The sequence below is a fragment of the Eubalaena glacialis genome, chromosome 15, assembly GCF_028564815.1.
Source record: "Eubalaena glacialis isolate mEubGla1 chromosome 15, mEubGla1.1.hap2.+ XY, whole genome shotgun sequence".
NCBI classification, from domain to species: Eukaryota; Metazoa; Chordata; class Mammalia; order Artiodactyla; family Balaenidae; genus Eubalaena; species Eubalaena glacialis.
The window spans coordinates 64,895,199-64,920,757 of NC_083730.1; the positions used below are offsets into that span (position 1 = coordinate 64,895,199).

General features: G+C 40.3%; 1 protein-coding gene across 12 annotated transcripts in view; it reads right to left on the bottom strand.

Annotated features, from left to right (window-relative positions):
- The window catches only part of SPIRE1 (spire type actin nucleation factor 1), a 210,893-nt gene that overhangs the window by 86,917 nt on the left and 98,417 nt on the right, over nucleotides 1-25,559 (bottom strand). For 11 of the 12 annotated variants that reach the window (XM_061170319.1, XM_061170314.1, XM_061170312.1 and 8 more), the window contains one exon: nucleotides 846-1,079. In XM_061170319.1, the coding sequence (XP_061026302.1) occupies nucleotides 846-1,079 (234 nt within the window). Of the gene's footprint in view, nucleotides 1-845; nucleotides 1,080-6,500; nucleotides 6,750-25,559 lie in introns of those variants that run through there. The other variant, XM_061170320.1, reaches the window with a different exon arrangement.

The following is a 25,559-nucleotide window of genomic DNA, read 5'->3' on the forward strand; positions in this document are numbered from 1 at the left end:
TCTCTTGTTGCGGAGCACAGGCTCCAGACGCGCAGGCTCAGTAGTTGTGGCTCACGGGCCTAGTTGCTCCGCGGCATGTGGGATCTTCCCAGACCAGGGCTCGAACCCGTGTCCCCTGCATTAGCAGGCAGATTCTCAACCACTGCGCCACCAGGGAAGCCCCTATTTTTGTTTTTATTTTCATTACACTAGGAGGTGGATCAAAAAAGATATTGCTGCGATTTATGTCAGAGAGTGTTCTGCCTATGTTTTCCTCTAAAAGTTTTATAGTATCCGGACTTACATTTAGGTCTTTAATCCATTTTGAGTTTATTTTTGTGTATGGTGTTAGAGAGTGTTCTAATCTACAGATTCAATGAAATCCCTATCAAATTACCAATGGCATTTTTCACAGAAGTAGAACAAAAAAATTTTTAATTTGTATGGAAACACAAAAGACCCTGAATAGCCAAAGCAATCTTGAGAAAGAAAAACAGAGCTGGATGAATCAGGCTCCCTGATTTCAGACTATACTACAAAGCTACAGTAATCAAAACAGTATGGTACTGGCACAAAAACAGAAATATAGATCAATGGAACAGGATAGAAAGCCCAGAGATAAACCCATGCACCTATGGTCAACTAATCTATGACAAGGGAGGCAAGGATATATGATGGAGAAAAGACAGTCTCTTCAATAGGTGGTGCTGGGAAAACTGGACAGCTACATGTAAAAGAATGAAATTAGAACACATTTCACTTACAGCTGAAAGTCTAAGAACTATTATCAAAAGTTAAATCACCATTCAGTTTTTTAAAGTGAAATAACAACTCTTCAGAGAAAGAGGTACTATTGTAAACTTTACCTTCATGACATCTCTATAGGACCGGATTGCTGAGATTTTTCTCTTCTCATCTTCCTCCTCCTCCAGACCTTCATCTGCAGCCTCGTAGCCCTCATCATTGCTGCCATCAACCTCTACCGTGTTGGCCATGCGATCGATGAGCTGCTCCAGGGGAGGGCTTAATTCCCTTTCTTCATTCTCCTTCAAGCCATAGTCCAGTGCCTTATAAATAATAATTCCCAAAGATTCAATAACCTAGGAACATTAAGGAAGGTGGTTAATAGAGGCTACTAAACAGTTTTATAGAACTAACTGTAAGGCATAAAATATTTAGTATGATATAAGCTAGGTCTAATTTATTCCATTTCAGAAACATGACAAATTAAATTTGAAGAGATATTTAAAAGTCTCAACTATGCTTTTTAAAAAATCTCAGATGGAAATTTTTGTGTGATTTCTTCAAACCAGTATATAACACATACACAAACCCTTTTCATGTTTCTTAGATTTATATCATACACTAAAATCTGTATTCTCCATTTATATAAAATACCAACAATACCAACCAGGTTGATTTTCCACATTTCCAAAAGATGTTTTTGAGAACGGACAGAGTTATCAAAGATCATATCCATTCAGAACTGTTATGGCAATGCTTATCTAACTAGGGATTTCATAGACATACCAAGGATCTGAGACTGAAAAATCAGTAATTGGTAGCAGCTAACGTAAGCTTAAACAACAACAACAACAACAAAATCTATTAATAGCCATATACGTACTGCTCATTGAGTTCCATTCAATTATTAGAAACACATATCCCTCATATGATGCAAACAAGTGAGAGACTTTCAAACTCTGAACTTTCAGTGTAGTGCATAGATAATCCTCCCTGCCACTCACCTCCACCACTACTATCTCCCAAGAAATACGAACCTGAGTTATGAACACTGAATATACATCCCTGTCTACTATCACCCTGACAAATGCTTTGGGCTTTGGCCAATACAGGGAAGTCTACTTTATTCCTCAACACTACCTTCTTTTCTGCTCAGAAAAATCACAGATAAATAACTCTCTTTAAAAAATTTTTACAATGCCAACAGCTCATTTTACCTTAGCTATTTTGGAGGGAAGAACACAGGAAATAAAGCCAAAGATGTAGGATTTTGCCACTTTTACCACTAACCACTTGACTCAGGGCAAATTATTTATTTTAGTTAAATTATTTATTTTCTTATCTGTAAAATGGGTATCAATGATATCTACATCTCATGGGATTTTGTTAAGACTAAATGCATTTGCTACATGTGGAAGTACTTAGTACATGACTTCTAACGCGCACTGAATAAATGTTATCTGCCCCCAGCTCACCCTTTTCCAATGTTTATCCAGTTAATATACAGACATGCATACATCTTTCCTTCCCTTTACTCCATTTGTAGCCATAGTCAGTGCTGTGTTGTTGGGTTTTTTTTAAGTTGTTTATTTGGTACCAAAGAAAAGGAAAAGACAGAAGTTTTGACGATGAGTTAAATACATGGAGTCACTGTCAGCATATATTATAGCCCTTAAAAGCACTCAAGCATTCACTCAAAAAATCTCCACAAAATCTGAAATCTACCTTATCAAGTGAAATAATATTTTCTCAACACAAGTTTCAAAATGAATAAAAGGCTTATAAATTCTCAGCTTCTAATTTTTAAATAATACTGGGTTTTTTTTGGTAATATTTCTCATTGAAAATATGTAATATTTTCACTAGTTTTTAATGGTCTGACTGGAACTCTAACCACTATTTTCAAAGTTGTTTTGTGTGACAATGGATCTTCTGAGTTCCAAGTCAGCTGACTACTTTGGTCGCCACTTCTGGGGACCAAACTTCCCTTGACACCCCACCCCCATCCACCCATCTGTCCTGGAGAGGGTACCTGTTCTGTGTTTCCCTGGCAGAAGGTCCACATAGCCAGGGACACTCTCACCACAGGCAGGTACTACTTAGGGCAGGGATTTTACCTTTCAGTTCAATGTCAGCAGAGCCTGGCATTGTGATGTATGTGTAATAAAAACCCGTCGACTTGAACCTAGAGCAATCACTTTAACAATCAGAGCATTATAGCTGATATAATGAAAACCTTAGACATCAAGAAAAGTTAAATTATGTTCAGTACATTCTTTTTAAGGCTGAGAAGGATTTATTTATTTACTTACTTACTTATTTATTTGGCTATGCTAGGTCTTAGTTGCAGCACGCAAGATCTTTGTTGCCACGTGTGGGATATTTAGTTGCGGCACACGGGATCTTTCAGTTGTGGCATGCGAACTCTTAGTTGCGGCATGTGGGATCTAGTTCCCTGACCAGGGATCGAACCTGGGCCCCCTGCATTGGGAGTGCGGAGTCTTAGCCACTGGACCACCATGTAAGTCCCAAGGCCGAGAAGGTCTTAATGCAATTATTCTCACATAGAAGTTACATTTAACTGACAGTCTTACATGCTTGGATGAATCTAGCCATCTATATCCCTACCCCACCCACACCCGAGCTGAAAAAAAGAATCCACAGTAAATACCAACACCAATGATGGCTTCCGACCTTAGCAAGGACCCCAGAGCTGCCCAGCAAGCTTCATCCCCTTCCCCACTCAGGACTTTCCCTCAAGGGGCTGTCTGTTCTTCAACTCTGCAGACCTCCAACACCCCTTCTGCCTCTCTGGGTCTCAGCTGATAACTCTCCTTCATACTCCACTGCAAAGTGAAAGTCCCTAGATGAAAATGCACTCATTTTCCCACCTTCAAACGCACAATATGATAGGCATCTACACTTACTATGCCCTTCTTTCCTTTCACAGTGGAGGAAGTGTCTCTCTTCCTATCAAAGGTCAATCCCACTCTCCCTGAACCTCTCATGCCCCTCCAGCCACAATCTCGTTTCTGTGCTCCTTTTCCCAGCAAAGCTTCTCATAAGGGGCCGTCTTACATACACTGTCTCTCTTTTCTCTCCTTCTATTCATTGTTTAAGCCATTCCAGTCTGGCATCTAATCTTCTGAAGCCCCTGAAACCACAGGTAAAATCACAAACAATCTCTACATGCCAAAACTATTGAACAACTCTGTCCTCATCCCAAATGGCTGTTCAGTGGCATCAGACACAACTGACAACAGTCTTCTGTTCTAAGGACTCTGGACTTCTGATTTCCTCTCAACTCAGCAGCTCCTCCTCCTCAGTCTGCCTGTAGGTATCTTCTCCTGCAGCTGCATAAATGATGGAGTTCCTCAGAGTTCACGCATTCTACTCTCTTCCACGGTCTCTTGCAAAGTACTTTTATCCATTACCAGTTCTACAAATATGATATGTGCTCTGCTGTTTCCTTAACTTATATTTCTAGCTCAGAGAAACTTGTTGCCTAGGTAGCTGAAAGAGCCTAACTGGTCTTCCTTTCCCCAGCATCTCTTCATTTCTATTCATTGTATACAGTGATGCAGGATTAATCTTTCCAAAGTGGTTTCAAACTATTTAACCTAGCAGTGACTAAATCTATATCAGTCAGGATTAACTGAATGTGTATTAGGTCAGGGCTCTCTAGAGAGAACCAATAGGATGTATATATTTATACAGAAAGCGATTTACCATAAGGAATTGGCTCATGCAGTCACGGAGACCAATAAGTCCCAAATCTGCAGGGTGAGTTAGGAGGCTGGAGACCCAGGAGAGCCGATGGAATGGTTCCCAGTCCAAAGGCCAGCAAGCTTGAGACCCAGGAAGAGCCAATATTTCAATTTGACTCCGAAGGCAGGAAAAAAGCGAATGTTCCATTCCAAAAGCCATCAGGAAAAATTTTCTCTCTTACTCACAGGAAGTCAGCTTTTTGTTCTATTCAGGCCTTCAACAGATTGGATGAGGTCCATCCACATTAGGAAGGACAATCTGCTTTGCTCAGTCTACTGATTTAAATGTTAATCTCATTCAAAAACACCTTCATGGAAACACCTAGAATAATGCTTGTTCAAATATCTGGGCAGCCCATGACACATAAAACTAATTCCTTGTCAACTTGGCAATCATAAAGGTCTCCTTAAACCTTCATCACCAAAAGAAGACAATAACAAGGTCACAATTCCATCTAACATGACACAACTCTCTCGCATACAACCAAAAATCACTAACCCCTTCACAAGAGGATCAAAATCCTTGAGTGTTTTTTACTCTTCTCCTTTGATATCCCACAACTTTAAATGTAAAAGTTAATAATACCTAAGTATGATGTATAAAATCAATACATCTTATGTTACATAATAAAGGGATCAGAGAGGGAAGAAAACAGAGATACTTGAGATACACATACATACGTACTCAAAAGAAATAAGGAGGAAATACTCATGACAATTGCAGTCCTCGGGTCTGTAACTGGTCATGTGGTCATAGATGGTATTTATAACCACCTTCTTCCAGTATCCATTCCACATTCCCTTTGCCTTTAGTAAGCACCTCAGCCGCTCGTGGTTCTTTCCTCAGTGGTGTGACATAAACCTTCATTCCTGCCATGAGTAGTCCTGCCTGGACTGGGTTGTGGTTCTCCCCTGATTTTAATCACAAGGCATGGTAATTCTAAGAGACAGCTTAAGGGCTCTCCTGTATTCCAGACATACTCTTCCTTAGCTCCACTGAGGAGGAGCAGCCCAATCTCCCCTTGGGAATCAGGGCCAGTCACCCCAGACAGCACGGTAACTCCTCCTTTGCCTGCTGATTCACAGGAATGAGGAACCCGAAGTGGACGAGAAGCAGTCTTAACTTCCAATTCAATGGACTCACTGTTGTGTCTCCTGATGGAATTAAGACCTTCAGGCCAGCAGAGCAGAGGCAGAGCAGGAACAGGAAGCAAAAATGTCGCTGTGGGTCACTAGGGGCAATGGTGAGTGGTGGCCCTCCCATTTCTACCCCTTGATTCCTGACTTTGAGAAAAACAGCACCATATATTGGAGAACCCTGCCCCAGACCTGCAAGGGACTGCCACCTAGCTGTCACTGTAACAGAGTCTTTCAAAAGGCCATTCCACCATTCTATCACGACTGCTGCTTCAGGACGGCGGGGAACAGAGCAAGACCAGTGAATTCCATGGGCAGGGGCCCACTGCCACACTTCATTTGCTGTGAAGAGAGTTCCTTGATCAGAAGCAATGCTGTGTGGACTCCATGATGGCAATCTGTAAGTCCATGCATGGGAGTTTTGGAAGAAGCACTGCATGAGGGAAGGTAAGTCCATACCCAGAGTCAATGTGTCTTCCAGGAAGGACAGAATACTGCCCCTTCCATGATGGAAGTGGTCCAACGTAATCAACCTGCCACCAGGTAGCTGGCTGGTCACCCTGGGGAATGATGCCATACTGGGGACTCAGTGCTGGTGTCTGCTGCTTCAGACTGGGCACTCAGTGGTGGCCGTAGCCAGGTTAGCCTTGGGTGAGTGGAAATCCATGTGTAACGCCCACCCCTGCCCCTGTAGCCACGTTCATGAGCCCACTGGGTGATGACAGGGGTGGCTGGGTGGTGTCCATACAACGGGTCAGCCTATCCACTTGAATATAAAATCCTCCTCTGCTGAGGTCACTCTTTAGTGAGCATTCACATGGGACACACATATCTTCATGTTTTTTGCCCATTCAGGGAGGTCTATCCACATACCTCTCCCCAGATTTCCTTGTCACCAGCTTTCCAGTCATGTTCCTTCCAAGTCCTTGACCATCAAGTCACAGCCCAGGGATCGGTGTACAGTTGTACTTCTGACCATTTCTCTTTCAAGGAACAACCAGGTGTACTGCTGGAAGTTCTGCCCACCAGGAGGGCTTCTGCTCACCGCTGTCCTTCGGGGGTGTCCCAGAGACGGGCGGCAGTGCTGCAGCTGGTGCCCGCAGGCCAGGCAGAATCGTCTGTCTATCTGGCCTGAGTTTTCTCTTCCTCAGTCAACTGATTGAGGGCAACGCCCCATGAGGCCACAGGCAGGGACTGAAACAGAGAAGATAGTGTGTGTCGGGCGGCAAGGACTCCACTCAAAACTAGCAGTTTTCTGGGTCACTTGGTCAAAGGGCTGGAGTAGCACTCAAGTGAGGAATATGTTGCCTTCTTTAAAGTCCAAAGAGGCCACCAGGCATTGTGCCTCTTTTTCGGTTGCAGGAGGGGCCTTGGAAGGGTTATCTTGACATGCCCCACACCACTGGACCCCTAGAAATTTCAGTGAGGCAGACGGTCCCTGAATTTTTGTCAGATTTATTTCCCACCCTCTGACACACAAATGTCTTGCCAGTAAGTTTGGCATACTTGCTACTTCTCGCTCACTAGATCCAATCAGCATAATGTCAGGAATAACGGGCGAGTGTGGTATCTTGTGGAAGAGAAAGGCAATCAGGACCCCTGTGAACTAAATTATGACACAGGGCTGGAGAGCTGATACACCCCTGAGGTAGGTCAGTGAAGGTGCAGTGCTGGTCTTGCCAGATGAAAGCAAACTGCTTCTAGTGGTCTTTACTGACAGGTACGGTGAGAAAGGCATTTGTCAGGTCAATAGCTGTATACTAGGTGCCCGGGGATGTGTAAGTTGCCCAAGCCATGAAGCCATATCTGGTACAGCAGCTGCAACTGGAGCCACCACCTGGTTAAACTTACAATAATCTAATGTCATTCTCCAAGATCCATCTCTGTTCTGCACAAGCCAAATAGGCAGGTTGAATGGAGCTGTGGTGGGAGTCAGCATGCCTGCATCTTTCAAGTCCTGGATGGTAACACTAATCTCCGCAGTCCCTCCAGGAATGCGGCGTTGTTGCTTTTGGTGTACTACTTTCCTAGGTAGAGGCCACTCTGCTAGCTTCTACTTGGTCTTGCCCACATACCAGCCCTTACTTCACAGGTCAGGGAACCAGACCTGTGAGGATGTCTATGCACTCCAGAACTGAAAAGATGACTGGGGAAATAACCAGATTCAGGATGGGTTCAGGAGCGCACTGGCCTCACTGTGAGATAGATCTGAACTAAAACTCTAGTGATCATCCGACCTCCATAAGCGCTGTTCTAACTGGTATACTGCGGTCACATTTTGAGTCTCCTAGAATCAGTGTCAGTTCAGAGCCAGTGTCCAGTAGTCCCCAAAAGGTCTGCTTGTTTCCTCTTCTCCAATGCTCAGTTACCCTGGTAAAAGGCTGTAGGTCCCTTTGGGGAAGGCTGGGAGAAAGATGAACAATGTAAATATCTGGCAGCATATTGGGGTCCTCTCCCCAAGGGGACCTCGTCTCTCCCTCATTCAAAGGATTCTGGGCCTGTAAACGGCTCAAGTCTGGGAATTGATTGAGAAGCCATGACTCTCAGTTTTTATGATTCAAAAGTTAGATTTCTGTTCACTTAACCTAGAACTTTTCTGTTTATACCTATCAAGTGAGAATTTAGTGGGCTTCCTTCCTATCTATGTCACTTCTAAGAACACCATGATCAAGTAGCTAATGCCATAGGTCTCTGGGAGTCCGAGTATTCTAAATGCTGCTTTAAAAAATAAATAAATAAATGCTGCTTTGACTCTGCAGTGTATTATGGTGACCACACCCACCGTGCCTTGTGGGTGTGGCTAAGTGCTACCACCGCAGGATCCAGTTATTCCCATTGCCTTTAGGTTTCCCAATTCAGTGATTGCAGTCCCCCCTCTGTAAGATCTAACCTACAAAGAAGGATGATCATAAAGCTCTTCAAGGGTACCAGGGCCCCCCTCATAAATTTATTTCTCACAATCATGGTAAAAGCTGTGTCTTCTAGACATTCCCAGGGTGGGTGAGTAGATCTTAAATGACAAATCCACTCATAACTTTTTTCTCATCTTGCTATAACTTTTCAACCTAATTTTCTTTTATTATCACTCATGAGCACTGTTATCCGAATATACTGATTTCTTATTCTTTCCTTTAAATGCTCTACACTTTGTCCCTATGCTAGTATTCAGCATCACTCCTACTTTCTACATGGTCTTTCCCCTGTATTTTTTTTTTTTTTTAATTATAGGATTGATTCCCAGTCCCATGTTTTGTTTTTTTGTTTATTTATTTATTTATGGCTGTGTTGGGTCTTCGTTTCTGTGCGAGGGCTTTCTCTAGTTGCGGCAAGCGGGGGCCACTCTTCATCGCGGTGCGCGGGCCTCTCACTATCGCGGCCTCTCTTGTTGTGGAGCACAGGCTCCAGACACGCAGGCTCAGTAATTGTGGCTCACGGGCCTAGTTGCTCCGCGGCATGTGGGATCTTCCCAGACCAGGGCTCGAACCCGTGTCCCCTGCATTGGCAGGCAGATTCTCAACCACTGCGCCAACAGGGAAGCCCTCCCCTGTATTTTTGTATGTTCAAATCCTACTCATTTTTCCATCCCCCTACTCAAAGCAATCTCCTCCATGGAAGACTCGTTAACCCTGATTTTACCATCACATCACAGTCTCTACCTACCCTTTTTTCCTAGATGAAAACAGTAATTTTTTCTTCAGACTAGCCATGACATTGACTTACACCCTTATGTGCTTACGTTTCACTTTTTAAACCTGGATTACAGTTAATTATGTATATATCTTAATCCCCCAACAAGACTAAGCTCCTTGATGGCAAAATCTTCTATGATTCATCTTTATATCTTAACATTATTTTATAAACAACAAAGACTCAATAGTTAATAAATGAATTAACCAAAATATAAATTCCTTCCACTCTTATGGAAGTGGACATGTATGGCTGACAGCTGGAAACAGATTTTATGGACAGAAGCCATGCCACCTAGTGGCATCCCAGCCCCAAACAGCTCTGAAACATTTTGGAGGGTCTCCTAGCTCAAGGATAAACTATGTCCAACCTGGTTTAAATGTCCCAAACCTATTCACCATTCCTGATTTAAACCTGAGCCATGTGGCAGTCCTATATTTAACCCAACCTCTTAGAAATATAGCATAACAAGGCTGGGCATTATTAGACTGACATGTACACCAGCTGACTCACCACTTTCACGGACTAAGGGAACCTCTAGCCTTTTGTTAGAGAAGCATATACCTAGTTCTTCACACACAGTCTTGAGCTGGGGATAAAGGGTGACCACCCAAAAAATAACTGAAACATAATAGTACCTGGACATACCAGCTTGCCTAAATATATACTTATTTATACTAATTTTAGAAGCTCATTTTCCAAAACTTGTGGAAATATTAAGAAAATCCAAGAGAAAGAGCAGTGTCAGATCTGAAATATTAATCTGAGTCACCAGTCTCCAAACAGCTGGAAAATCATCGGTCATGTCCTGTCACAGTGGCACCTCTAACATTCATTAAAGTGAGCAGGAAGCGCAGTATAAAACCTTAACGTAAAATGGAACAAGTGAAGCACAGAAAGCTGTGATTTTTAAGCCTAACTGATTGACAAAGGGTGGGAGAAGAATGTATTAAATAAACCACACATTCCAAAATTTAAGGTTGCTAGGTCATGCCTAATTACCTCTCAGCTAGTGACAGGCGGCTATGAAGCCCATGGCTCCGGGGTAACAAGACACAGGAATGGAACTGCCTGGTCCCTGGCCTCAGACCCAGCCGTGCCGTCCCGAGGGCAGCCTCACACAGGACAGCAGCCCACGCGCTAACACCATGCTCCATGCAACCACCCAAGGTTAGCTACAAGCCCACCAAACCCATATCCCATCTTCCTCTGACCACACCACCCTTCATCTGGCCCCTCTTCATGTTGACTTGTACTTCCTAAAAATATTTGAGTCTGTATCTGTCTCCTTTACTAAAATGTAAACTTCTCTAGGACAGGGGTCAAGTATGATTCTTCCTGGTATTTGCTACAATGCCTAGCACTTTGCTTTACACAGAGTATACGCTTTAAAATCTTTGTTAAACGTGTAAACTGCAGTAGCACAAAAGCCTTTAATGCCAAATCTGATGAAATGGGAATGACCCACGTCAAGGGTGTTAAGCACAGCACCTGGCACTTGAGCTGACACCAACAAACGATAGCTGCTCTTGCCGTCACCGTCCTGCCTCACTGCCAACAAACACCCCCCGCCAGCCTAAAAATTAAAACAAAAAGTTTCTTCATCTCTTCAAGTCCCCTTGCCAATTAGACAAATGGGACTTCCTTATATCTGTATAGCATTTTATTAAGCATGTTTTCCTTTATTCGTCACAATCCTGTTAAGTATACATTATCCACATTTTAAAGATGAGGGAACTGAGCTTGAAAGAGGGTCAATAAATTGCTAATCGTCAGACAATTAACAAGTAACAAAGCCAGCGGGGACTCCAACCTGGCCTTGTTACGTATGAAATTCCATACCCAGAATTCTACTATACCACAAAGCTGCACATGTGAACATCTCCTAGTCTGCCAATGTTTGTCTAAAATGTGGCATCCAGAATTAAATCCTATTCCATGTGCAGTACAATCATCAGAGAATACACCAAATGAGCACCTTCCTCATTGTACACCACATGCTTCTATAAATACACCCTGTCTGCTATTCAGATTTCTGGTCAACTCATTAAATTGCTGACACCCTGGGTTTAGAGTCAACCACAGTAGCCAAGTCAGGACCACCACATATTAGTTAAACATCTTTCTCTCTTAGCCTGCGTTTGTAAAGTTTTTTTTTTAAGACATGGTAAAGGGTTTTACATTTTTCTCAAATCTATTTTATCCTATTTTTTTTTAAACATCTTTATTGAAGTATAATTGCCTTACAATGGTGTGTTAGCTTCTGCTCTACAACGAAGTGAATCAGCCATACATACACACACGTTCCCATATCTCTTCCCTCTTGCATCTCCCTCCCTCCCACCCTCCCTATCCCACCCCCCTAGGTGGCCACAAAGCACCGAGCTGATCTCCCTGTGCTATGCGGCTGCTTCCCACTAGCCATCCATTGTACATTTGGTAGTGTATATATGTCCACGACACTCTCTCACCCCGTCACATCTCACCCTTCCCCCTCTCCATATCCTCAAGTCCATTCTCTAGTAGGTCTGAGTCTTTATTCCCGTCTTGCCACTAGGTTCTTCATGGCCTTTTTTTTTTTTTTTCCCTTAGATTCCATATATATGTGTTAGCATACTGTATTTGTTTTTCTCTTTCTGACTTACTTCACTCTGTATGACAGACTCTAACTCCATCCACCTCATTACAAATACCTCCATTTCATTTCTTTTTATGGCTGAGTAATATTCCATTGTATATATGTGCCACATCTTCTTTATCCATTCATCCGATGATGGACACTTAGGTTGCTTCCATGTCCTGGCTATTGTAAATAGAGCTGCAATGAACATTTTGGTACATGACTCTTTTTGAACTATGGTTTTCTCAGGGTATATGCCCAGTAGTGGGATTGCTGGGTCGTATGGTAGTTCTATTTGTAGTTTTTTAAGGAACCTCCATACTGTTCTCCATAGTGGCTGTATCAATTTACATTCCCACCAACAGTGCAAGAACGTTCCCTTTCCTCCACACCCTCTCCAGCATTTATTGTTTCTAGATTTTTTGATGATGGCCAATCTGACCGGTGTGAGATGATATCTCATTGTAGTTTTGATTTGCATTTCTCTAATGATTAATGATGTTGAGCATTCTTTCATGTGTCTGTTGGCAATCTGTATATCTTCTTTGGAGAAATGTCTATTTAGGTCTTCTGCCCATTTTTGGATTGGGTTGTTCGTTTTTTTGTTATTGAGCTGCATGAGCTGCTTGTAAATCTTGGAGAGTAATCCTTTGTCAGTTGCTTCATTTGCAAATATTTTCTCCCATTCTGAGGGTTGTCTTTTGGTCTTGTTTATGGTTTCCTTTGCTGTGCAAAAGCTTTTAAGTTTCATTAGGTCCCATTTGTTTATTTGTGTTTTTATTTCCATTTCTCTAGGAGCTGGGTCAAAAAGAATCTTGCTGTGATTTATGTCATAGAGTGTTCTGCCTATGTTTTCCTCTAAGAGTTTGATAGTCTCTGGCCTTACACTTAGGTCTTTAATCCATTTTGAGTTTATTTTTGTGTATGGTGTCAGGGAGTGTTCTAATTTCATACTTTTACATGTATCTGTCCAATTTTCCCAGTACCACTTATTGAAGAGGCTGTCTTTTCTCCACTGTATATGCTTGCCTCCTTTATCAAAGATAAGGTGACCACATGTGCGTGGGTTTATCTCTGGGCTTTCTATCCTGTTCTATTGATCTATATTTCTGTTTTTGTGCCAGTACCAAACTGTCTTGATTACTGTAGCTTTGTAATATAGTCTGAAGTCAGGGAGCCTGATTCCTCCAGCTCCATTTTTCGTTCTCAAGATTGCTTTGGCTATTCGGGGTCTTTTGTGTTTCCATACAGATTGTGAAATTTTTTGTTCTAGTTAGTTCTGTGAAAAATGCCAGTGGTAGTTTGATAGGGATTGCACTGAATCTGTAGATTGCTTTGGGTAGTAGAGTCATTTTCACAATGTTGATTCTTCCAATCCAAGAACATGGTATATCTCTCCATCTATTTGTATCATCTTTAATTTCTTTCATCAGTGTCTTATAATTTTCTGCATACAGGTCTTTTGTCTCCTTAGGTAGGTTTATTCCTAGATATTTTATTCTTTTTGTTGCAATGGTAAACGGGAGTGTTTTCTTAATTTCACTTTCAGATTTTTCATCATTAGTGTATAGAAATGCAAGAGATTTCTGTGCATTAATTTTGTATCCTGCTACTTTACCAAATTCATTGATTAGCTCTAGTAGTTTTCTGGTAGCATCTTTAGGATTCTCTATGTATAGTATCATGTCATCTGCAAACAGTGACAGCTTTACTTCTTCTTTTCCGATTTGGATTCCTTTTTTTTCTTTTTCTTCTCTGATTGCTGTGGCTAACACTTCCAAAACTATGTTGAATAATAGTGGTGAGAGTGGGCAACCTTGTCTTGTTCCTGATCTTAGTGGAAATGGTTTCAGTTTTTCACCATTGAGGACAATGTTGGCTGTGGGTTTGTCATATATGGCCTTTATTATGTTGAGGAAAGTTCCCTCTATGCCTACTTTCTGCAGGGCTTTTATCATAAATGGGTGTTGAATTTTGTCGAAAGCTTTCTCTGCATCTATTGAGATGATCATATGGTTTTTCTCCTTCAATTTGTTAATATGGTGTATCACGTTGATTGATTTGCGTATATTGAAGAATCCTTGCATTCCTGGAATAAACCCCACTTGATCATGGTGTATGATCCTTTTAATGTGCTGTTGGATTCTGTTTGCTAGTATTTTGTTGAGGATTTTTGCATCTATGTTCATCATTGATATTGGCCTGTAGTTTTCTTTCTTTGTGACATCTCTGTCTGGTTTTGGTATCAGGGTGATGGTGGCCTCGTAGAATGAGTTTGGGAGTGTTCCTCCCTCTGCAATATTTTGGAAGAGTTTGAGAAGGATAGGTGTTAGCTCTTCTCTAAATGTTTGATAGAATTCGCCTGTGAAGCCATCTGGTCCTGGGCTTTTGTGTGTTGGAAGATTTTTAATCACAGTTTCAATTTCAGTGCTTGTGATTGGTCTGTTCATATTTTCTATTTCTTCCTGGTTCAGTCTCGGCAGGTTGTGCATTTCTAAGAATCTGTCCATTTCTTCCAGGTTGTCCATTTTATTGGCATAGAGTTGCTTGTAGTAATCTCTCATGATCGTTTGTATTTCTGCAGTGTCAGTGGTTACTTCTCCTTTTTCATTTCTAATTCTATTGATTTGAGTCTTCTCCCTTTTTCTCTTGATGAGTCTGCCTAATGGTTTATCAATTTTGTTTATCTTCTCAAAGAACCAGCTTTTAGTTTCATTGATTTTTGCTATTGTTTCCTTCATTTCTTTTTCATTTATTTCTGACCTGATCTTTATGATTTCTTTCCTTCTGCTAGCTTTGGGGTTTTTTTGTTCTTCTTTCTCTAATTGCTTCAGGTGCAAGGTTAGGTTGTTTATTCGAGATGTTTCCTGTTTCTTGAGGTAGGCTTGTATTGCTATAAACTTCCCTCTTAGAACTGCTTTAGCTGCATCCCATAGATTTTGGGTCGTCGTGTCTCCATTGTCATTTGTTTCTAGGTATTTTTTGATTTCCCCTTTGATTTCTTCAGTGATCACTTCGTTATTAAGTAGTGTATTGTGTAGCCTCCATGTGTTTGTATTTTTTACAGATCTTTTCCTGTAATTGATATCTAGTCTCATAGCGTTGTGGTCGGAAAAGATACTTGATACGATTTCAATTTTCTTAAATTTACCAAGGCTTGATTTGTGACCCAAGATATGATCTATCCTGGAGAATGTTCCATGAGCACTTGAGAAAAATGTGTATTCTGTTGTTTTTGGGTGGAATGTCCTATAAATATCAATTAAATCCATCTTGTTTAATGTATCATTTAAAGCTTGTGTTTCCTTATTTATTTTCATTTTGGATGATCTGTCCATTGGTGAAAGTGGGGTGTTAAAGTCCCCTACTATGATTGTGTTGCTGTCGATTTCCCCTTTTATGGCTGTTAGTATTGCCTTATGTATTGAGGTGCTCCTATGTTGGGTGCATAAATATTTACAATTGTTATAGCTTCCTCTTGGATCGATCCCTTGATCATTATATAGTGTCCTTCTTTGTCTCTTGTAGTAGTCTTTATTTTAAAGTCTATTTTGTCTGATATGAGAATTGCTACTCCAGCTTTCTTTTGATTTCCATTTGCATGGAATATCTTTTTCCATCCCCTCACTTTCAGTCTGTATGTGTCTCTAGGTCTGAAGTGGGTCTCTTGTAGACAGCATATATAGGGGTCTTGTTTTTGTATCCATTCAGCCAGTCTGTGTCTTTTGGTGGGTGCATTTAATCCATTTACATTTAAGGTAATTATCGATATGTATGTTCCCATTCCCATTTTCTTAAATGTTTTGGGTTTGTTATTGTAGGTGTTTTCCTTCTCTTGTGTTTCTTGCCTAGAGAAGTTCCTATCCTATTTATTTTGACCAATCATTTTAGCTTAGGAAAATCTAGAGTCTACCATCTAATTCATTATCTATCACTCCTAAACTTACAAAACCTACCAATTTGGGTATGCCTTCTGAGGCTTCAGAAAAGTGATTTAAATATTAAATAGGAGAGTTCCAACCAAGAAGACCTTCAGAAAACCAGAGACATTTTTCCCATGCTGACATCGATTACAATCTACCTTTGTAAATACTGACCTGACACTTATCCATCTTGCTCACAAAAATACTATAAAAGACTTACTAAAATTTCCTGTTGCACTCTCTAAATACTAACTGTGGTACACTCATATCTAGTAAAACTTATCTCCCAAAAGCCTAGTTTTCTATTAGTTAATCTAGCTAATGTCCAGTGTACTTAGCGCCCTTCCCTTCACTCATTAATTCAGTTAACAGATATTTACTAAGAATTAAGTGTATGTGGCGATGAAGGAATAGATGAGGTCTCTGGCCTTCAAAAAGCTTTTGTCCTAGGGAAAACAGATAATAAATAAGACAAATGATTGTGCTACACATTATAATAAAAAAAAGGAAGGGTGTCATGAGAGCATAATTTAATAGGGAGCCCTAATCTAGTCTGAAGATCAGGGAAGCCTTCATTAAGAAAATAAATTTTAGGACTTCCCTGGTGATGCAGTGGTTGAGAATCCGCCTCCCAATGCAGGGGACATGGGTTCGATCCCTGGTCTGGGAAGATCCCACATGCCGTGGAGCAACTAAGCCCATGCGCCACAACTACTGAGCCCACGAGCTGCAACTACTGAAGCCCGAGCACCTAGAGCCCATGCTCCACAACAAGAGAAGCCACTGCAATGAGAAGCCCATGCACCACAACGAAGAGTAGCCCCCGCTCGCCACAACTAGAGAAAGCCGTGCAGCAACAAAGACCTAACGGCAGCCAAAAAATAAAGAAAGAGAGAGAGGAAGGAAGGGAGGGAGGGAGGGAGGGAGGGAGGAAGGGAGAGAGGAAGGGAGGGAGGAAGGAAGGAAATAAATTTTAAACTGAAACCTGAAAGGTAAGTAGAGTTAACCAGGATCAGAGGAGGTTAGAAAAGAATTCCAAAGAGAGGAAACAGTGAGTATGAGGGCCTAGAGGTCAGGAAGAACATGGAAGAAAAAAAAAACTCCTAATGACAAGAGGAAGGGCTAGGATGAGGCTAGAGAGGTGGGGAAGGGCGATTCACACACCACACAGGTCCTCAAAGGCTATCTGAAGGATCTGAGTCGTCATCAAGTAAAAGCCAGGGCAGGTCCCTGAAGTGTTTTGGGGAATGGGACAATATGATCATATTTTTATTTTTAAAAGATATCATGCCACAGTAATCAAGACAGGGTGGTACTGGCAAAAGAACAAAGAGATCAATGGAACAGAATACAGAGCCCAAAACAGACTTACAAAAATATAGCCAACTGACCATTGACAAAGGAGCAAAGGCAATTTAAAAGGATAGTCCTTGTCGGTGGGAATGTAAATTGATACAGCCACTATGGAGAACAGTATGGAGGTTCCTTAAAAAACTAAAAATAGAACTACCATACGACCCAGCAATCCCACTACTGGGCATATACCCTGAGAAAACCATAATTCAAAAAGAGTCATGTACCGTAATGTTCATTGCAGCTCTATTTACAATAGCCAGGACATGGAAGCAACCTAAGTGTCCATCGACAGATGAATGGATAAAGGAGATGTGGCACATATATACAATGGAAGATTACTCAGCCAGAAAAAGAAAGGAAATTGAGTTATTTGTAGTGAGGTGGATGGACCTAGAGTCTGTCATACAGAGTGAAGTAAGTCAGAAAGAGAAAAACAAATACTGTATGCTAACACATATATATGGAATCTTTAAAAAAAAAAAAAAAAAAAAAGGTCATGAAGAACCTAGGGGCAGAACGGGAATAAAGACGTAGACCTACTAGAGAATGGACTTGAGGACACAGGGAGGGGAAGGGTAAGTTGGGACAAAGTGAGAGAGTAGCATGTACATACATACACTACCAAATGTAAAACCGGTAGCTAGTGGGAAGCAGCCGCATAGCACAGGGAGATAAGCTCGGTGCTTTGTGACCACCTAGAGGGGTGGGATAGGGAGGGTGGGAGGGAGGGAGACACAAGAGGGAAGAGATATGGGGATATATGTATATGTATAGCTGATTCACTGTGTTATAAAGCAGAAACTAACATGCCATTGTAAAGTAATTATACTCCAATAAAGATGTTTAAAAATAAATAAATAAAATAAAAGGGTAGTCTTTTCTTCAAATGGTGCTGGAGCAGCTGGACATCCACATGCAAAAATATGAGTCTAGATTCAGGCCTTACACCTTACACAAAATTAACTCAAAAGACATCACAAACCTAAAAGTAAAATACAAAACTCTAAAACTAAAAGATAACGTAGGAGAAAATCTAGATGAGTTTGGGTTTGGTGATTTTTTAAAGATACAATGCATGACCCATGAAAGAGAAAATTGGTAAGCTGGACTTCATTATAATTAACAAATTCTGCTCCATGAAAGGCACTGTTCAGAGAATGAAACAACAAGCCACAGCTAGAAGAAAATATTTGCCAGATACATGTCTGATAATGGACTGGTATCCAAAATATACAAAGAATTCTTAAAACTCAAGAAGAAAATAATCCTGGGAGTTCCCTGGAGGCCTAGTGGTTAGGATTCTGGGCTTTCACTGCCATGGCTTGGGTTTAATCCCTGGTCGAGGAACTGAGATCCCACATGCCACACGGTGTGGTCAAAAAATAAATAAATAAAAATTACCCGGGTCTTCCCTGGTGGCGCAGTGGTTAAGAAACTGCCTGCCAATGCAGGGGACACAGATTCGAGCCCTGGTCCGGGAAGGTCCCACATGCCGCAGAGCGACTAAGCCCACGCACCACAACTACTGAGCCTGCGCTCCACAGCCCGCAAGCCACAACTACCGAAGCCTGCACGCCTAGAGCCCGTGCTCCACAACAAGAGAAGCCACCACAATGAGAAGCCCGCGCACCGCAACGAAGAGTAGCCCCCACTCGCCGCAACTAGAGAAAGCCCGTGCACAGCAACGAAGACCAACACAGCCAAAAATAAATAAAATAAATTAATTTTTTTAAAAAACTCTTTAAAAAAATTATCCAATTACAAAATGCGCAAGTAATCAGAACAGATACCTCACCAAACAAGATATACAGATGGCAAAGAGCATATGAAATGATGCTCAAGATCATATGTCATCATAACTCGTACCAATGTTTTCTTAGGTGAGTCTCCCAAGGCAATATAAATAAAAGCAAAAATGAACAAATGGGACCTAATCAAACTTAAAAGCTTTTGTACAGCAAAGGACATCATAAACGAAACGAAAAGCAGCCTATGGACTAGGAGAAAATATTTGCAAATGATGCGACTGACAAGGTCTTAATACAATCCAAAATACATGAACAGCTCATACAACTCAACAACAAAAAAACTTACAACCCAATAGAAAAATGGGCAGAAGACCTACATAGACATTTCTCCAAAAAAGACACACAGATGGCCAACAGGCACATGAAAAGATGCTCAACATCGCTAATTATTAGAGAAAAGCAAATCTAAACTACGAGGTACCACCACACACTGGTCAGATGGCCATCATTAAAAAGACTACAAATAACAAATGCTGGAGAGGGTGTGGAGAAAAGGAAACCCTCCTACACTGTTAGTGGGTGTGTAAGTTGGTGCAGCCACTATGAGAAACAGTATGGAGGTTCCTCAAAAAGCTCAAAATAGAGTTGCCATGTGATCCAGCAATCCCACTCCTGGGCATATATCTGGACAAAACTATAATTCAAAAAGATACATACACCCCAAGGTTCATAGCAGCACTATTCACAATAGCCAAGACATGGAAACAACCTAAATGTCCATCAACGGATGAATGGATAAAGAAGATATGATACACTCAATGGAATACTACTCAGCCATAAAAAAGAATGAAGTAATGCCATTTGCAGCAACATGGATGGACTAAGAGATTACCACACTAAGTAAAGTAAGTCAGAAAGAGAAAGACAACTACCATATGACATCACTTATATGTGGAATCTGAAACATGACACAAATGAACCTATCTATGAAACAAAAACAGACTCACAAAGAGTACAGACTTGTGGTTGCCAAGGGGGAGGGAGGAAAGGATGGATTGGGAGTTTGGTGTTAGCAAATGCAAACTATTACATATAGAATGGAAATACAACAAGGTCCTACTGTATATCACAGGGAACTATCAATATATTCAATATCCTATGATAAACCATAATGGAAAAGAATATAAAAAAGAACGTTAAAAAAAAAAAATCATATGTCATCAGGCAGTTGCAAATTAAAACAATGAGATCCCACTATAAGCCTACTAGAATGGCTAAAATCCAAAACAGTGTATCATCAAATGCTGATGAGAATGTGGGGGAACAGGAACTCTCATTAATGGCTGGTGGGAATACAAAATGGTTCAGCCACTGTGGAAGACATTTTGGCAGTTTCTCACACAACTGAACATGCTCTTATCATCAAGCAACTGCGCTCCTTGGTATTTACCCAAATAAGTTGAAAACTCATGTCCACACAAATGTTTAGAGTAACTTTATTCATAACTGCCAAAACTTGGAAGCAACCAAGATGTTCTTCAATAGGTGAATGGATAAACTATGGTAAATCCATACAATGGACTATTATTATTCAAAGAAAAAGAAATGAGCTCTCAAACTACAAAGACATGGAGGAAACTTAAAAGTAGATTGCCAAGTGAAAGAAGCCAATCTGAAAAGGCTAAATTCTAACTATATGACATTCTGGGAAAGGCAAAACTATGGAGAAAGTAAAAAGATCAGTGGCTGCTAAGGGTTGGGGTCGGGGTGGGGGTGGGAAGAGATGAAATGGTGGAGCACAGGGATTTCTGAGGCAGTGAGACTGCTCTATATAATACAGTAATGAGGGACATGTCATATTTATGTGTCACAACCCATAGAATGTACAACACAAAGAATGAACCCTAATATAAACTATGGATTTTAGTTAATAATAGTAATAATAATAATAATGTATCAATATTGGTTAGTCAATTGTAACAAATGTACCACACCAATACAAGATGTAAATAATCAGGGAGACTGGAGGAGGAGAGGGATATATAGGAACTCTGTACGTTCCAACCAATTTTTCTGTTAACGTAAAACTGCCCTAAAAGATATAAAGTCTATTAATTAAAATTTAAAAAACACAGTATGTGAGCCTGCGCGTCTGGAGCCCATGCTCCGCAACAAGAGAGGCCGCAACAGTGAGAGGCCCGTGCACCGCGATGAAGAGTGGCCCCCGCTTGCCGCAACTAGAGAAAGCCCTCGCACAGAAACGAAGACCCAACACAGCCAAAAATAAATAAATAAATAAAATTAAAAAAAAAAAAATGACTGCTCATTGACAATGTACCTCGTCACCCAAGAGCTCTGATGGAGATGTACAATGAGATGAATGATGTTTTCATGCCTGCTAACACAACATCCATTCTGCAGCCCAAGGATCAAGGAGTAATTTTGACTTTCAAGTCTTATTATTTAAGAAATAAATTTTGTAAGGCTATAGTTGCCATAGATAGTGATTCCTCTGATGGATCTGGGCAAAGTCAGTTGAAAACCTCTGGAAAGGATTCACCATTCTAGATGCCATTAAGAACATTCATGAGTCATGGGAAGAGGACAAAATAGCAAAGTTAACAGGAGTTTGGAAAAAGCTGACTCCAACCCTCATGGATGACTTTAAGGGGTTTAAGACTTCAGTGGAGGAAATAACTGCAGATGTAGTAGAAAAAGCAAGAGAAGTAGAATTAGAAGGGGAACCATAAGATGTGACTGAATTGCTGCAATCTCATGATAAAACTTTAACGGATGAAGAGTTGCTTCTCATGGATAAGCAAAGAGAAGTGTTTTTTTGTGAGGGAATCTACTCCTGGTAAAGATGCTGTGAAGACTGTTGAAATGACAACAGAGGATTTACACAAACTTAGTTGATAAAGCAGCACAGGGTTTGAGAGGATTGACTCCAGTTTTGAAACTTCTGAAGTAAAATGCCATCAAACAACATTGCATGCTGCAGAGAAATCGTTCCTTACAGAAAGAGTCGATCGAAGGGGCAAACTTCATTGTTGTCTTATTTTAAGAAATTGCCAGCTACCCCAGCCCTCAGCAAACAACACCCTGGATCAGTCAGCAGCCATCAACTCGAGGCAAGACTCTCCTCCAGCACAAAGATTCACTGAAGGCTCAGATGATGGTTAGCATTTCTTAGCAATAAAGTATTATTTAACTAACGTAAAAAAAAAACAAACAAAAAAAAACACAGTATGGCTTAAAAAATATAGTATTAGAGAATGGATCCAAAATGGGCTAGAGCAGCTGTGGGAAGATTAGCTAGGGGACTTCTGCAGTAGTGTCCAGCTTAGGGATGATGGCTTCTTGGGCCAGGGTGATAAGAGTGGGTAGAAAGGAAATGGTGAGGATTTGAAGAGCTTTTAGGTGGGGTGGAATAGGACTGGGAAATGCAATAAATGGAGGGAAAAGGAACCAAAGTGATTCCTGGGTTTCTAGCTTGAGTTAGTACAGAGAGTGGTACCATTTACTAACATGGAAAACTGGAGGAAAAAGTTTCTGAGAGAAAGGTAAGTTCAGACACCTATGAGAAACACAATCACAGGTGTTAGATAGGCAGCTATGTGGACTGCGAAGAGCCTGTGAGCTGGGGTCATGAAGTGGGATTCCTTGGCAAATAACTGGTCCATGAACTCATGAGAGTGTATGAGACAACCCCCGGAGAAAAACTACCCAAGAGATGGAGAACCAAACACTTAATGACTGGCCAGAGGACTAGACTGTAAAGGAGCAAGAGTATTGAGGAAGGGAGGGAAGGAGGAAATCAAAAGACTGATATCACAAAAATCAAAGAGAGAAAATACTTCAAGAAGGAGGTCATGGTCCTGTGCATTGAATGTGGATTAGAGTTAAGAAGAGACCTAGGACACAGCTGCTGGATTTAGTGAGGCAGAGGTCACTGGTGACTTCAGCAAGGGCAGTCTGGGTGAGTAAACAGTGCCCTGTGTAAATAGTACACTCAGAAATTTTTGTGAATAGGAAGGGAAATATATGGCAGCAGCTAGAGATGAAGACAGGGCAGAGGTAGGGCTTTTTTAATTACTTTATTTGAAGACTACAAGTCTTAAGCATGTTTAAATGGTGATGGAAAGAAAATGGAAAGGAAAAAGCTGAAGATAATGAAAAGATAATGGATCAGAATTCCTGACAGTGACCTTTGTTTGGCAAATCAGACCTCCAAAGGAGGTTAGTCACTTCTCAAAAACAAAAATCTTTCCATGAAATTTAGATATGCTTTTTTTCTTCTATTAAGTGGAAAAAAAAAAAAGAAGTCCATTTACACATGCATGAGAGTTAGTCTTTTATGCAAAATTACTTCCTGAGCATTTTCTATGTGAATATCTGATAAATTCCTTAACATGCCATTTTAAGTCTTTTACATTCTGAGCCCAGTGAACTTTTCTGTTCACAGCTCCACAAAGAGCCTATCACTTCAGTCATTTTCCTTTTGCTGTACCTTTCTTTATTCATGTCATCCTCTGCCTATGGCATTTTTTGTCTGACAAATCCTACCTATACTCTTATCCCTCAGATCCCAGGGCAGTGTGACCTGCTCTGTGAGGCATTCCTAGTCACCCAGAGTTGATCATTTCCAACCTTGCCACCTTTCCCTGCTCTGTTTATCCAACTTTTATCATAGTACATGTGACTATTAATTGCATCCAAAACTGCAGAATCATTCAAGTGTATCTGGAATGTTCACCAAGACAAACCCTATGCTGTGAAAAAAAATAAAATAAGTCTCAATAAATTTCAAGATTGAAATATCAAAGATTATGTTTTCTGACACTGGAATGAAATAAGAAATCAGCTAACAAAGTAACTGGAACATTCCTAAGTACTGAAAAATTAAATAGCACACTTCTAAACCCTTGGGTCAAAGAAGAAATCTCAAAGGAAATTTTAAAATATTTAATGATAATAAAAACATATATAGAAATTTGTGGGAGGCAACTAAAGCAGTTCTTAGAAATTGATAGCTTCAGATGAATAGACAAACTCCCTGGAAGACACAACTTATCAAAATTTGCAAGATCCCAACACTAAAAACTATAAAGCATTGCTGAAAGAAACCAAAGATCTAAGTAAGCAGAGAAATACACCAAATTCATGGATTGAAACACTAAATATTGTTACAATGTCAGTTCTTTCAAATTGATGAAAAAGTCAATGCAATCCCAATCAAAACTCTACTAGGACTTTTGCAGAAAATGACAAACTAATTTAAAAATGCATGTAGAAATGCAAATGACCTAGAACAGCCAATTTTGGAAAAGAAGAACAAAGTTGGATGACTTACACTACCTGATATCAAGGCTTACAAAAAAGCTGCAGTAATCAAGCCTGTATGGTATTGGCATATGGAACAATAGAGAATCCATAATTAATCCTACACTATAAGAGCAACTGATTTGCAACAAAAATGCCAAAGTAATTCAAAGGGGGAAGGATATCATTTCAACAAATGGTGCTAGAACAACTAGGTATCCATATGGAAAATTAATAAACACAGACCCCTACATCATATCATACACAAAAATTATTTTTAAATGGATCATACATTAAAATGTAAAACCTAAATCTATTAAACTTCTAGCAAAAAAACACAAGAAAAAATCTATATAACACTAGTAGTGTTTCATAGATTTTACATATATCATCATGTTGTCTTTGAGATAGGCAAATATTTCTTATACAAAACACAAAAAGCATTCATCATAAAATGAGAAAATTAACAAATTAGATTTCATCAAAATTAAAAACTGTGCTCTTCAAAAGACAATAACAAAATGAAAAGGCAAGTCACAGACCGTGCAAAAATATCTATAATATAGAAGTATATACCTGACAAAAGACTTCAATCTAGTATACATTTTAAAATTCTTACGACTCAATAATAAGATAAATAATCCAATTAAAATGGGTAAAAGATTTAAACATAAACTTCACAAAAGAATATCCACAAATGGCCTATAAGCATGTGAATAAATGTTCTGCATCAACAGTCTTTGGGGAAATGCACGTTAAAATGATTAGATCATAATTTACATCCTCTAGAATGGCTAGCACTAAAAGACTGACAAGTATTGGTAGAGATGTGAAACAACTTGAACTCTCATACACTGCTGCTGTAAATACAAAATGATACAACCACATAATAAAACAGTTTGGCAGTGTCTCACAAAAGTTAGACATACATTTACCATATGACACACCAATTCCACTCCCAGTTATTTACCCAAGAGAAACAAAAATATATGTCCACAAAAGACTCATACATAAATGCTCACAGAATCTTTATTTGCAGTAGCCAAAAACTCGAAACAACCCCTGTCAATCAGCAAATGAATGGATGAACACATTGCAATAGATCTACCCAGTGGACTACTACTCAGTCCTAATAGGAGCACACTATTAGTGCACGTAACAACACAGAGGAATCTCAAAAACACTCTGCTGAGCAAAACAGTGAACTCACAAGTACATTCTGCATGGTTACATTTATGTGAAATTGGGGCTGGGGGGATGGACTGCAGAGGGAACT